General features: G+C 39.3%; 1 protein-coding gene across 2 annotated transcripts in view; it reads right to left on the bottom strand.

Annotated features, from left to right (window-relative positions):
• Positions 1 to 14,135, bottom strand: part of PREX1 (phosphatidylinositol-3,4,5-trisphosphate dependent Rac exchange factor 1) — a 172,406-nt gene that overhangs the window by 63,886 nt on the left and 94,385 nt on the right. For both annotated transcript variants that reach the window (XM_040575794.1, XM_040575795.1), the window contains exons 6-9: positions 11,389 to 11,550; positions 5,952 to 6,085; positions 2,547 to 2,662; positions 1,179 to 1,328 (exon numbers count right to left, since the gene is read on the bottom strand). In XM_040575794.1, the coding sequence (XP_040431728.1) occupies positions 1,179 to 1,328; positions 2,547 to 2,662; positions 5,952 to 6,085; positions 11,389 to 11,550 (562 nt within the window). The remainder of the gene's footprint in view (positions 1 to 1,178; positions 1,329 to 2,546; positions 2,663 to 5,951; positions 6,086 to 11,388; positions 11,551 to 14,135) is intronic.

Genomic DNA, 14,135 nt, shown 5'->3' on the forward strand with positions numbered 1-14,135 from the left:
GGTAGTTCTTTTGAATTCACACTATGCTTGATCTACATTTGTAGGGTAGTATCCTTGCTATTATCAAAAGGTGCATTGGGGTTCATACATGATAAGCTATGTTAGAAATATTTTACGTTCTGTGATAACGTAACACTGCAATGTGATTCGTGTTTAGCAGATTAGATGTTTTCCTGCTGCAAAATATTGTAACAAAAAATAAGGTTTGGATTGCAAAGGACATTAAAGGCTTTATATTCTCCGCTTTCATTGAACTTCAGTGACAGATCTGTAAGTGTCTTAAATAAACTTTTAAAAGTTCTTTAAAAATTTAAAGCATTATAGCATAGCAAGTACAAGTCCTGAAAACGTACTACTAATAACGGGTTTCAGACTGACCTCTTTCAATACTAGCATGGATGAACAATTAGATCTTTAATAGAGTGGTATCTGCAGAGAGGGGAACCCCTTCTAAAAGTCAGGCACGGAACATTTTAAAAGAAATGTCATTTCCTCTGGCAGTGAGCTACTATTGTTCCCATTGAGCAAACAGGGAAATAGGTTCACTTGTGAAAGATACTTCTGATTTAGAAAGGAACTCAGAACTTTTACCACCCACTGATTCACAGCTTTCCAACCCTGCTCCTATTTATTGTACAACATCATTTTAAGATAAGCTTAGTTTTTGTTTCATTCCACAAGAAAAGATAAAATTGACAAGCACCTGCACACATTTGTCACTGTTCAGTCTAAATTTAAGTATCTCTTTTTTTCTCCGTGAGCTGTTCTGCTTATTTCAAAATCATGTGTTTATTTTACTGATGTATTTATTTTACTTTTTCACACAAAATATTTTTGTCTTATTTACGAATTAAAGACAAAAAAACTGTTTAATTTTTTTCAGTAACTTAATGCATCAGAGAAACTGACCCTTTGGTAAGTGAAAACAATTTGATAAATATTATTAACGCAAGCCTGTAAAAAAATTTAAAAACATAAAAATTGCACATATTCAGAAACGTTTGTTTTCAATCACTTGAGTTTCCTTGTCATTAAGGATAGATTTTAAGTCTTTCTCAAAACATGGAGGAAAAACTGCTATCTTTTCTTTTTCCCTCAGACATATTTCTACATGTCAATTCATTTCCCCTTTTTACACCAATTCATTCAATGCATTAGGAAATAAATTATCCACTTACTCTCTCTCTGCTCTCTTTCCTTGATTATAGCATCCAGCCATTTCTGCTTGTCCTCTGCAGTCTTGGCCATACAGACAAACCATTTGTTTTTGGCTGTGTTGTGTATCTTCCAGCCATTTGTCACCGTGTAGCCGTTGCTGTGGTAATCTGCTGTAAAATCCCAAAGCACAACACACACTGTGAACAAAAGGCCTGCTTCTTGAATCAGATCAGTGTGCGACACCTTTATTAAAATATTCTTATTTGGAGAGCTTGATTTTTGAGGTGTTCCTTATGCATCAGTCTTACTGACTGTCCATGTGGCCAGCTGTTACTTACCACCCTGGAAGTACAAACATTAATAGGAGTATCCATGGCTACGCTGTTCAACTTGAAAAATCTATCCCCTGCACAAATTATGTAAAAAAGGTCTGTGATCAAGTGTGCCCTGTGACTCCAGGGCAGTGAAACCTCATATTTGGAAGAGCCCTGACAACTTTTCTCATGACTAGAGACAGGCCAGAGGTGAAAATCCACAGTGGGCACACTAATGACTGAAGTTCCATTCAAATAGATCAGCATATTCCTATTCCTAGCACAATACTTTGCCCACAAAGCTGTCTTCTCTACAGCTTCAGTCCTAAGAGTGATGTTTTGTAATTTCACCTCAGAAGAACGAAAATATTTTAAATACAATGGCATCATTGAAAAAGGCCATGATGCTTGTTTGGATTACTTGTGCTGAACTTTCTAGAGATACACTAGCTTATTGCATGTCAGGGTTTTTGTCCACAGGACATGGGAACTCTTTAAATGTTATCTGTGAAAGGAAATAATACTAATTCCTGACTTACTACAGTAGGAGCAGGGCCTGGTGCAACTTTTGTGGATGAAATCATAAACCCATCAATTCTTCCAGCTTGTGTCAGGACACGAGAACAATAGTGCAACAGCTATTCCCATATTTCATTCTCGGCCACATTCCATGCTACTGATTTGATGCTAAGACTAATATTTGGTAGTATTCTAAATTAGAAGAAGATCTAGAAGTTCTGTTATTTCAGCTGTAATAGCTTAAGATGTAAGAAAAGAAAGGATGGAAAGAAGTTAAAAAATCTTTTACTAAATTAACTTGGATTAGGAGAAAAAATAGACAAGCTTCTGGATACGTAAACTCTTCATAAGGTCATTTCAGAATGAAGGACTAATGCCTGAAAGTATGACCAGTCTTTCAACTGTGTGAGTTGGTCTAAGAATGAAGACATCGGATGTTACACAACTAGCTAAGACTTCATTAAAGGAGAAGGATGAATACGTTTGTGCCAACTTCCCACACAAGATTTGGACTTTCTGTGTGGTTAAAAGACAGTATAGTATTTCTTCTCTTACCTGTTCCATCCTCCACATTCTCTACCTCCATGACTTCTGTGTTTATTCGGCCTCTGAAGATATAAAGGGACCCATTGATTGACTTTGTCCGTTTAGATGCTTTTTTCCCAGCAACTCTGCAATTAGGATTTAGACTGTTAGATACACATAAGCAAATAGCATAACATATATACAACACAGCTTGTTTTGGATTCAATGGGCACAGGAAACAACAGCACAAATCAATCCAAGATATGACTATTAAAAAAGGATTTGAATATAGAGTGTCATGATATATGGCTACTCTCAGATTGGAAGTAACTTGAATACTCAGTTCACAAATATACGTGTGCAACAGTATCAGTACAGCAGGAAAGGGCTTATTTTGCAAGACTATGTGAAGACTGGGATGTATTTAAACTTTACATTCTTGAGGACTTAACTGACTGAAATGACAGTACAACTGAACTGCATGTGGGTTTGGGATAAGAACTGCAATATCACCTGAAAAAAGGTTACATTTGCCTCCTTTTTGCCTACAGCTTTGGGAAATTTCTGGTAGGTATATAAAGTTCCAAATATGAAATGAAACATGCAAAGAGGCTGGTATCACATGGTCTGTCATGTGTTCAACGTCTCTGCATGTGGCATCTGATTTTTGTGTCTACAATAGGTTTAAAACTATCCGACTGACACCTGCTGAGCTTTAATATCTAAGAACAACCCTGCAATGTGAACCAAAACATGACTGGTCAAATGATCACCATTTGAGATGGCAGGTGTCCAAACTCTGTACAGTGAGGGAATTGCCGTGGCAACTTGCCAGGTGCTCATAAGATCCAAAGAGCACTGCAATAAAAAACAGCTGGGAAGAAAATTTCTGTCAAAGTGAAATATTTGTGATAAACTGAGGTGCGATGAGAATCACCATGCTTTTTTCTGAACAATTTTTCCTTTTACAACTAGTTTAAGTGACAAATATACCTTTGGTGATGACCATATATTTACATCCAATCAGACTGACAGGGACTGAGAGCTTGGAGCTATTAGATCATTTCCTAAAGACGTCTGTTACAGTCAGGAAAAAAAAAAAAGAGCTGTACTGGCAGCCTTATAAAACTCTTTAAATACTCAGCCCACTTCCCCACATGAAACATATTGTTCCTAACATCAGGATTCAATTTAAACAGCAGTCTATGATACCACTAAAAACACAAAACAATACTCAGCTCTGAAAAAATCTATGTCATCAGTTTGTCAGGCTTCCCAAAGCTTCTGCAAAGGATGAGACTGCAGTCTTAGATCTAAAATCACAGTTCTAATTCTGATGTTAAACTCATTTTGAAACAGTCTCAACAAAGCTACCTCTAATTTATGCTGTTGTGAAGAGATGATGCCCAAATTCAAATGGCTGCATTGTTGACTATTTACTGAAGATCAAGGGCAGAATTTTGACTGCACTTTTTGATCATGGAAAACTCCAGTGATTTCTACAAGCATGGTATAAATGGGATAAGAACCAAGTCACTCAATTTCGAATTGCGAACTGACAAAGGAAGGTTGGTTTTTTTTTTTTTTGGTTTGTTTGTTTGTTTTTCTTCCAAAATCTGTGTTCCACTAACATGTTGGTTGTTTGTCAAGCAGCTGGTCAAATGATCATAGCAGCACAACTGGATAGACATTCATTTCCATCCTGGACTAATTATAAATAGCAGCTAGACAGGGGAAATATCCAAAACTAAAGTCACTCAGCAATCCCTAAATATGTATTTTTCATTTGGCAATTACAAGCAGACTTAACAAAATATTCCATTTTTTAATGGAAATCAGATTCTGGGCATTTCATCAGTCTAAGCTACGTTAGTAGACAAAGATAAACAATATCGATCCTTTGGGAAAATCAAAGTGCTACAGCAGCCTCCTCCAAAATCAAGCCAAACTACAGAGTAGCTCAGTAACATCACTGTACAAAAACAGAGGGTTGCTTAAAAGGCAGCAGAACATTTTGTTTTCTAAATCTTAGTATTCTGGGAAAAATGCCTGGACAGTGGGAGGGACTAGGCTAACCTGAACTACAAACAGGACTAGAAAGACAGTTTTTAAGAGCTCTGAAGAATTAAAGGATTAGATAGCAAGTTGATTTTTTAAAGGAATAGTTTTCTGTTAGACAACTCCAATTTCTGAACTCTGTTTCATATGAAAGAAGGAATTTTGACAAATTGGTAAAGTGTTAAAATAACGTTTTCTCTTTCGTGCTTCATTTCGGCAATGTCAGAATGCTTCAATTAGATAAGATTAGAAGCCATTTAAGATCAAATTGCCATTTTTTCTTTTAATTTAAATATTTATATTACATTGTAATAATTTCTAATGTAGACTTCACCTAAAAATTGTATTTTACATTATAGAGTTTCACCATTATTCACACAGAAAGTATGAACACTAGTGTCATGATTTTTTTCGCAGCTTAATGGTTCCAAAATTTCCATGAACAAAAAAATGGAAATTTAACCCACTTTTTGAAACAGAAGAATTTTCTTTGGACAAAACACTCTAGTTTTTGAGAAGTTCTAATTGGTTTGGCCATTCCGCTTGGTCATCGCCAGTAAAGAGGTATAAACTGAAGAAGAGGGAGGATATTACAGGAAGGAAAGGAAGAGGAGAATCTGAATAGTAGAGGATGTATGATAAATCCAGAAAAGACCAAGACATGGGAATGAGACCAGAAGTGTGGAGGTGAAAAGCTTTAGAACTGAAGTACATTATAATTGCTGCAGAAGAAAATTGCCTTCCTCACTGCCAACGCTATTTTAATAATAAGTAGTAGGTGTTAACAATGCTTATGTTTTATAAGGTAAAATGATACAAAAATTGCCACTAGCATAAGAAAGGAAGACAATGCACAAAGCACGTGGGCTGCAAATGCTGAACAGCAACTTGCTGATCATCTCTTCCTCTTTCCTCTGTGCCCTGCATCCACCTAATGTTCTCCTAGTCTTCCATTTTCCCCTTCCTTGGCTTTATATCATTTTTCATGTCACCCTTGTCTGCTTAGAACAACCTCACAAAGAAAGTTGGCAAGGCCTGCTTCTGCACATCACTCCTGGAGATCCATCTGCTCTGGGAAGCTTTCCAGCTGTAAGAACTCACTTAGTGATTTTTTTTTTGCACTGTATCAACTTCTTTCTTTGGATTGTGTGCTTCTCAGAGTGGGGACCCTATTAATCTCTGGCATATTTATCTTACCATGTAGTAATTTCCTTCTCACGTAGTCTAAGCAATAGCAGCAGTCAAAAACAGAGGAAAGTCACACCTGTGACTCAGCCTTACATAGCAACAGGGAATACAGTGAATGATTAGTAATTGACCATACTTCCCATTTGCAAAACCTCTGAACAGTCCCATTATAAAAGCAGAGGGACTCACCTGGATTTCCTCTTGCAATAGACTAGTAGATTATCAAATAGAAAGAACATTCTCTCTTGGATGTTCCCTGCTGAGATTTTTAACAAAGTCCCTTGGAGCAAGAGCTGTGTGCAGATATCTGTAAGATTCGACCCCTGAAACAGAAAAGAGATCTTTTATTTTTCACTTTTTTGTGTGCACACAACGAAGCACTTTTACTAAAGCTCTGTTATTTTATCTGCACATCATTAAACTGCCAAATGATTGATGCACTTAGGAGGAGGAAGTCCTCAATTTCTTATTGCAGCTAAACACATCATGCCTTTTCTGTGTTACAAATACTCTTTTACAAATCCTCATACTCTGTGATAAATATTCCTTAGATCCAAGAGATTTTTCCTTAGAAAAATCTTTCATTCTCAAAGCAGTTGTTTTGTGAGTCTCTCAAGACCATTAGTCTTCCCTTTGTATCCTAAGTATTCACTCAAAATATGACAAGCGATGGCTTTAGGAAAGCTTTATAATAATAATAAAAAAAAAAGTGGCATTTCTCTAACATTGTAGATCTGATTGTGGCATAAATTACTATTAACCATCCCAATGGAAAATCATCTCAGTGGTGATCTCTCTCTCCAGCTCTTCTGTTAGAAGTATATGCAGCTGCTCTCCTTTCTAGAGCTCTAATGAACGCATGCAAGTCAGAAACGTAGCCATGAAAACCACAGGTCGGGTCCTGGACACTGTGCTAGGTGCAAGCCATCATATGCACTGAACTGCAGATATGCAGATAACTGAGCTTGATGCTCATGCCATTCAATCACATGAGGATCCCTGGAAGCTGAAAACCAAAGTAGATTACTCTAAACCATTCAATCCCCAAATTGTTACTCAGATTATTCCTAGGAAAAGTAATCATAGTCTTTGAAATGGGAGTTTTAGGGCCAATGCAGTTGGGCACAAATGAAAATCAACCATGGGATTGTCCTGGGTCACTCTCAGAACAGGCAAATTCCAAGTGTCTGCTCATTCTGAATGAGCACAGTTGAGAATCTGCTCTTCAGTTGCACTACTGACCAAACAAGATAGGTTTGGCTAAACCCTAGGCACTAGTTCCTTGGTCTACTATTACTTCAAAGGTACAAGATCATCAACAAAAAGGTTTCTTTTCAGGAAAACACATGGAGACATAAGAAACATTTACCACCCAGTCCTGGAACACTTCATATTTTTTGCATTTCTTTTTGAGTTGGAAGGAAGAATAACTTAGGGTAACAGTGTGGGTTCCTCCCATGGTTGGCATGCAGATAAGGGAGTCAGTCAGATAATGTGACCCACTGTCTTGAGTCTTACTGGAAAAGAGAACTGACTTTGGATTGCATGACGTTCATTATCAACAAAACTGCTTGATTTGCAAAGGTCCATTAACTCTAATATTCACAAATACCACAAAAGACTTGTAAAACGTAATTCACCCCACTTACAGAAACTGAAGACACCTCTCTGAACAGGCATGAAATCCAGTTCTATCTAGAAAGTCACCCTGAAAGGATTTGTTTGAATGATTTTAGAGATTGTATGAGTGAATATTTTTCAGGAAGGCGCAGTCTGCTACCATTAAGCTATTCAGGGAAAATCACTGAATTGAAATCAGCCTTTCTAAATGCAATGCAGTCACCCTAAAGGTGTGAATAAAGTTTTAATGACATTGTTTTCTAAATCAAACCTTGCAAGCTGTGCTGTGTCTTGCTTTTAGTTAACAAGGAGTCTGCTGTTCTTTAAAGGCTGCCAAATACGGACATCAGTTTTGTGTATTGCACATATGTGTTTCTGTACTTTGGGGATTTAGTCATGCAGGAGCTAGCTCGATGCAATATTTCTGCTGCCCTGATATGTTTTTATTTTTTAAATCTACCTATAGAAATACATGTCCAGAAATGAACACTCGTTAATTTGAAAATGACCTGCTGACCATGACTATCTACATGGGAATTCACTATATATCAGAAATATAACCCCAAAGCCTAGTAATATACACACAAATAGGAACAGAAACCAACCAACTGTATAACATAGAAGCATGTTCCCCACACGGTTTGCCCATGTAGAAATCAAGGTTTTAGAGCACCTCAGCATCAAGTACTCAATTCCCTAAAAGACACACAGAGGAAGCAAAAGCAAGGAGCGCAGTGACATCAGTAATTGGACTTAATCTTTTACTGACACAAGAATTAGTAGGTAAAATTCTCTGGCCTATTTTGTACAGGAAGTCAAAGCATACAAGTTGGTCCTCACCTTAAAATCTAAGAATCTTTATTTTTCCATCAGACCAGTCATTATGGTATCTGAACATCATTGATGCATTTCTGTTTGCTGTTGGCCTAGCTACTTCCCATTTATACCAATCTGAGAGTTTTTTCAATAGTAAGAAACAGAGCAGTAAGATTTATTTGATGTTTTCAGAGACAAGACAGGATTTCTCACCTTTCTAAGTGGGACCAAGCTGCAGGCAAAAAAAGAAAACATCATAGCTGGTGGAATTGCAAATTACAGCCAATTACAAAACACTTGATCTGCCTGAGCGCTAACACATCTTACAACTCATGCTGTTCTGTGATGGGGTTTTTGCTTCCCTAAACATTTCAGACTGGGAGAATGTGTGGATTCTTCATTTAGCAATTCTTTAGTGAAAATAATTCACAAGGACTCGTGAGGAGGAGCTGACTCCATAGAATAATCAATATGTAATTAACTGGTTCTTCACTAACCAAACAAAAACTTTTTACACAAAAGCTGGACTTCTCATGCATCCTCTACTTTTTCCCCCCTTTTTAAAACTAATATTTGTTTCCCAGAAGGATTAACCAGAATCAAATTGGCCTGCCTGAGACTACTCCATAAAATACAACTACAAGGATTCTGTGCATTCCAGAAGGATGAATCTGAGCAGAGTTCATTTAGATGAATAAAACTCTGATCAAGCTGCGGATCTTCAAAGGCTCCCCAGGCTTGGCTTACTTTAACATGACCCATCATTATAATACGTTTCAGAAAAAGACTGATAGGATGATGCCAGCGCATGATAGTGAGAATGGTTGTATTAGAGGGAGAGACAGACTGGTAGGCAGAGATTTTGAAGAAAAAATGTGGAACTGAGACAAATGCTCAAGAAAATAACTACTGCTCTTAGTGAAGCTAGAGATGACCCTTGGGAGCAAGAAGAGACATGGCAGAAGTCGAATGATGTTATGTTGTTCCTCATGTTGGAAATGTTGAGGGTGGCACTGATGGCAATGAGATGAAGATAGGTCAGGGATGGTCCCACTGGGACAGTCGTAAGGAAGCACATGATCACAGAAACCAGTGAAACTGTGCTGGTTTGGTTAAACAGAAACTCTAGGTAAGGTGGAGCCTGTTCCAAATTAAGTGAAAAAATTACTGCCAAGCTTCATGTTGGGCTGCTTGCATATTCCACAGAGTCAGGATACCTCTCAGATAGTCATAAAGAACTTGGTCATAAGTAAGCTGATGTTTACTTCTTTTTGACAATTTCAATGGCTTGTACTAAAACTGCTGGAAGCTATGGGCCTTATCACATTAGTACATATGGTAAATAACCACACATACAGGACATAAACGTTTCAGAATCTAAAACCATGATAATAGAGAAAGAGATTTTCTATTTTCTAGGAGAGATTACCATCAGATGAACAGAAAATCTGAACGTGACATTTGCCTTACACACTTTCTCTTACAGACAGCTCTGTGGTTTGCATCCCAGCATGGTTAAGTTAAAAATGTTTTTAATTCATCAGTTGCAACATTCCACAGGATAGGAGTTAGGAACCCTTCTCATTAGGAACAAACTGTGAAATCCATCTGAAAGAACTGAAAACAGTTATTTACTAACATAGCACTTTGCACAAAAGTCCTAATTTGCAAGACTATGGCACTGTGGCAACCAAAAGATAAGAAACTGTCATTCAGTTTCAAATTTCTTTATGAGCACAGAAGAAAAAATGTGATCATGTTTAGTATTAGTCTGCATCTGTGAAGCTAGCTTTCCTCCTCTCAATATGCCACAAGGAGATTCAGTAACTTTCCACAGCTTACTGATAGTCAAAAACACTTCTCCCTTTTTGAACTTTTGGGGTGAGTGACATAAGTGACTTTGTTACATATAAACAAATCTAAAAGGATTTTTAGGCCCAGAACGTTGCTGTGGATTAGTACCCCATCTCCCACCCCCAACACTGCAATAAGTTTGATACCACTTCATTTATGACATCGTGGACACTTTCAGAGTCATGTTTCAAGCTCTAGAGTTCAAACCATGCCTCTTGCCTGGAGGACCCATGAGTTGCACTGAACCTGAAATGGTTTTAACTGCTTCTGGAAGTCCTGCTATATAGAATATTACATGACCTTTTTTGTTTGTTGAGCTTGCTATCCAAAAAATAAATACACAGCTGGATATCTGGGTTGCTCTCGTGTCTTTAGCTGGATGCCAAGAACATCCTTGAGGGAAAAAATGCGCAAGGTTTAAAATATACACGAAAGACAGAAAAAAAAAAAACAAAAAAGATTTGTGGAGAGCACCCAAGACTCCAAACATGAGGAAGTTTATATGACCTCTAAAAAGATGTCCTCAGCTGGCAATGATCAGCATCAATATTTTAAAAGTCAGTCTTGCTAAATGCCGACGCCAATCTCTTTATGAGACCATTTAACACCGCTGACTCCCTGTGGTGCACCTCCCAGAGGCTTCCAACTGCACTGACTCAAGGGCCTCAACTAAAGTCATCACAAGATAAGCTGCCAACCCTTTTGTGCACCATCCCGACTTCCCAGTATTTCTCCTGGGTGGCTCTTTTTTCAGATTTCCTCTGTCCCCAAGCTTCACATCTCAGTTAACTTCCTCTCTTATTTTTCTCTCTTCCAGAGTACATGCTTCCACCTATACAGATACACCTACTGATAAACACATCGCTATGAACGCATCTATGGAAAACTTAACTGGAGTAAATACAAATATACTAGTTGCTTTCTAACTGAACCTTTATCTTTTATACAGGAAATCTGTAGGAAGCCAACTTTCAAAGCTCCCACAAAAACGAAAGGCTTGTAGGAACGAAAACAGAAGCTTGTGTTATTTAGACCACTCCTGATTTCATCTTCTAGTTTTGTCCTTCAAATGAAACCTGACCATTTGAAATTTCAGTCCTTTCCAGCTCTAGTACCTTTCTTTATTTCATGATCTGTTTCTTCTGCTACAATTTAGCAGTAGCCTGCACTCCCCAAAATAAACACTGAATTCTAAACCTGTCAAAGTGATGCCACCCACACCTTCTAGTACATTTACACATCAGAAATCCCTGTACACAGTATGAACCACCAAACTTCAGCCCGCTAAACCATGCAGTGAATCGTCTCCAGAGGGCTTGCTAATCCTGCATCATACCTCCCATCCTTCAATGTGGGACTGCAACTGTTCAAGGGCTTCCAGTTTCTCCATCTGTCTCTTGGTCTCGTTGATATTTGTGCAGACCGTCTTCATTGCCTGCAATGCATTCTGGACAGCTGGGTGATCAGGATGCTTGGAGGGAGTCCTCTTAGCCAATTCCTTCAGAAAGAAATAAAAAATTTAGAAGTTGCATGTGAAAAGCAAACAGCAGTGAAAGTGCAGTCCTGTAGGAAAATGACAATAATGTAGCAGAATTAAAGGAAATTTGTGGGTATGTTACTGTAGATACTGTTATCTGCTCTTCATGTGTACAGGGTTGCTGCTTTATATGAATGCTGCTAAATAAGTTAAGGAATTACTTATGTTAAATGTATCAAATTAAAAGAGTTCAAGCCACATGTTTTGCTGTATCACGTACATTTGCTTCTAGCATGACCCAAGGCCAAATAAATTAAAATAAATTATTACATAAAAACCACACTGTCCACGTCAAAGACATGCACTGGCCTGTTGACTTAGCCGTGGTCTTCATCCTATACCATTCCCAGTGATACACATCCAATGTTTCACTGAAGCTGCACTGGGCCCCATCACAATCTGATGAAGACTCTGCCCATGGCAGGTCTCGTTAAGAACAACCAGAGCTATGGAAGCTGGGTTTTGTGTGAGGAATGGCCTTACAGGAACAATGCTAAGGATGTATGTGCCATACACAGTAATTACACAGATGGTCAGGCGTAAGCTAATCCCAACGCACGTGAAGCTTCAGGACCTAGGTTGTTTAGATCTACAAACAGCAGAGAAATGCTACCAGTGTGCAAGGCAGATTCACCTAAAGCCGGAATGGCCCTCGTGACAAGCCTCTTTCCCCTGACTACGGTGGGATCCCAATGCGATGCCACCCCTAACCTAGATTCCTCAGAGTACAGGTGTCCTCCATGAGGGGAGGCGAGGGGCTGCCTCCGGCCCGGCACTGCCGGTCCCACTCACAGCTCTGCCCCATGAGGGTCAGCAGCAATCGAACCAGAGGCCTACCCTGGCAGCCAAGAGGGCAAACCGCGTTTTGGGGTGTGTTAAACACAGCACGGCCAGCCAGGGAGGTTTTCCCGCCATATTTCTTGTCAGCATGGCCTCACTTCAATATTGTGCGCAGTTCTGGGCTCCACAGTATAAAAAGGATGTTAAGATCCTTGAAAGCACCCAGAGCTGGGTAACAGACCTGGAAGGCATGTCCTGTGAGAGAGCCTGAGGGCACTTGGGTTGTCTAACCTGCAGAAAAGAAACTGAGAGGTGAGCTCGCTGCTCTCTGCAACTTCTTGAGGAGGGGAAGCCAAGAGGTGCTGGTCTCTGCTCCCTGGTCACCAATGATAGGACACATGGAAACGGCACAAAGCTGCACCTGGGGTGGCTCAGACTAGGTATTAGAAAGCATTTCTTTACTGTGAGGGTGGTCAAACACTGGAACAGGCTTCCTAGCGAGGTGGTTGTTGCCCCATGCCTGTCAGTGTTCAAGAGGTGTTTGTATAACGCCTTTAATAACATGCTTCAGTTTTTAGCTAGTCCTGAAGAGGTCAGGCAGTTGGACTAGAAGTTTTTTGAATACCCTTTCCAACTGAACTATTCTATTTTATTCTAAACATGCTTAAGAAAGGGCAAACCCCCTTCCCCCAGTCATGTTGAGGAGGGGAGTTAGGGAGATGCTAGATGGACAGCCAGAAGCCAGCCAAGATCAATCACCACACTCAGTTAAGTGCCTACAGCTCTGGGCAGTCAGTCTGCATGTCCAGAAATCACAGGGAAATTCACTAGCCACAGGTGTCCCATGTTTGTTTTTGTGTGTGTGTGTGTCAGGGATGTACAATGCTCATTTTATCAAGGAGAAAACGAACACAAGAGTAAATTGTCCAAGAGCAAGCCACTTACAGAACCAAGACTTTCTAGCACTCAGTGCTTTTACCTCCAAGACAGGCACGTGGCAAGTGGAGGGGGCTCCCCAAAATGCAAACATGATGGCATGAGAAAGAGAGGTGCCAAGAGAGCAGCAGGAGTTTAGCAAGGACTCCTCCTCACCTCTAGGAGGCTGGGGCATGTGTTTTGACTGGAGAGAGTAACAGAGATGAACAGCTTGCCTGCTCTGAAGGAGTTCATAAGAGACTGCTTCACTTGATTCAATACACAATATCCCATAAACACTGCCCACTGAAGAACAACAGGAGGAAAACTTGGGACCTGACAACATTTACCAGAGTTTGGCAAAAGGGGCAATCACTGTCAACTCAGTATTAATCATTTTTTTAGACCAATGCTATTTTATAGTCAGCCACAATTGGATAAAAATGCATTAACGAAACCTTAACTAAGGCTGGTAGTTCCCTCTTGATACATAATACCATGTTTAACACCCACATTTTTAGATTGCCTGGAATATTTCTCTTTCTCCCTATGTTATGTTTTGCCTCAACATGTTATTTGGTTGTTTTAAAGTCCCATGACTAAATGGCAAACTGCTGCTGAATTGCATCATTTTGCATGAGAGAGAAAAAGAGTGTGAAATGGTGCCTGCACAGAAGTGTGGTCTGAACAGAGCTGAACTGCCTCAGCCCAGAGCTCCCACAGCTAAGGGCAAAGACAGCCGAACTGTTCCAGGTGGTATTCGTCCAAGATTAGAGATTACAGTTCCCAAATGCTTGTCATGGGCTCCAACAAGGTTTATTCTATGGTCTGATTTGTCTTTGGCTTCTCCA

The sequence above is a fragment of the Cygnus olor genome, chromosome 16 (assembly GCF_009769625.2).
Source record: "Cygnus olor isolate bCygOlo1 chromosome 16, bCygOlo1.pri.v2, whole genome shotgun sequence".
Taxonomy (NCBI): domain Eukaryota; kingdom Metazoa; phylum Chordata; class Aves; order Anseriformes; family Anatidae; genus Cygnus; species Cygnus olor.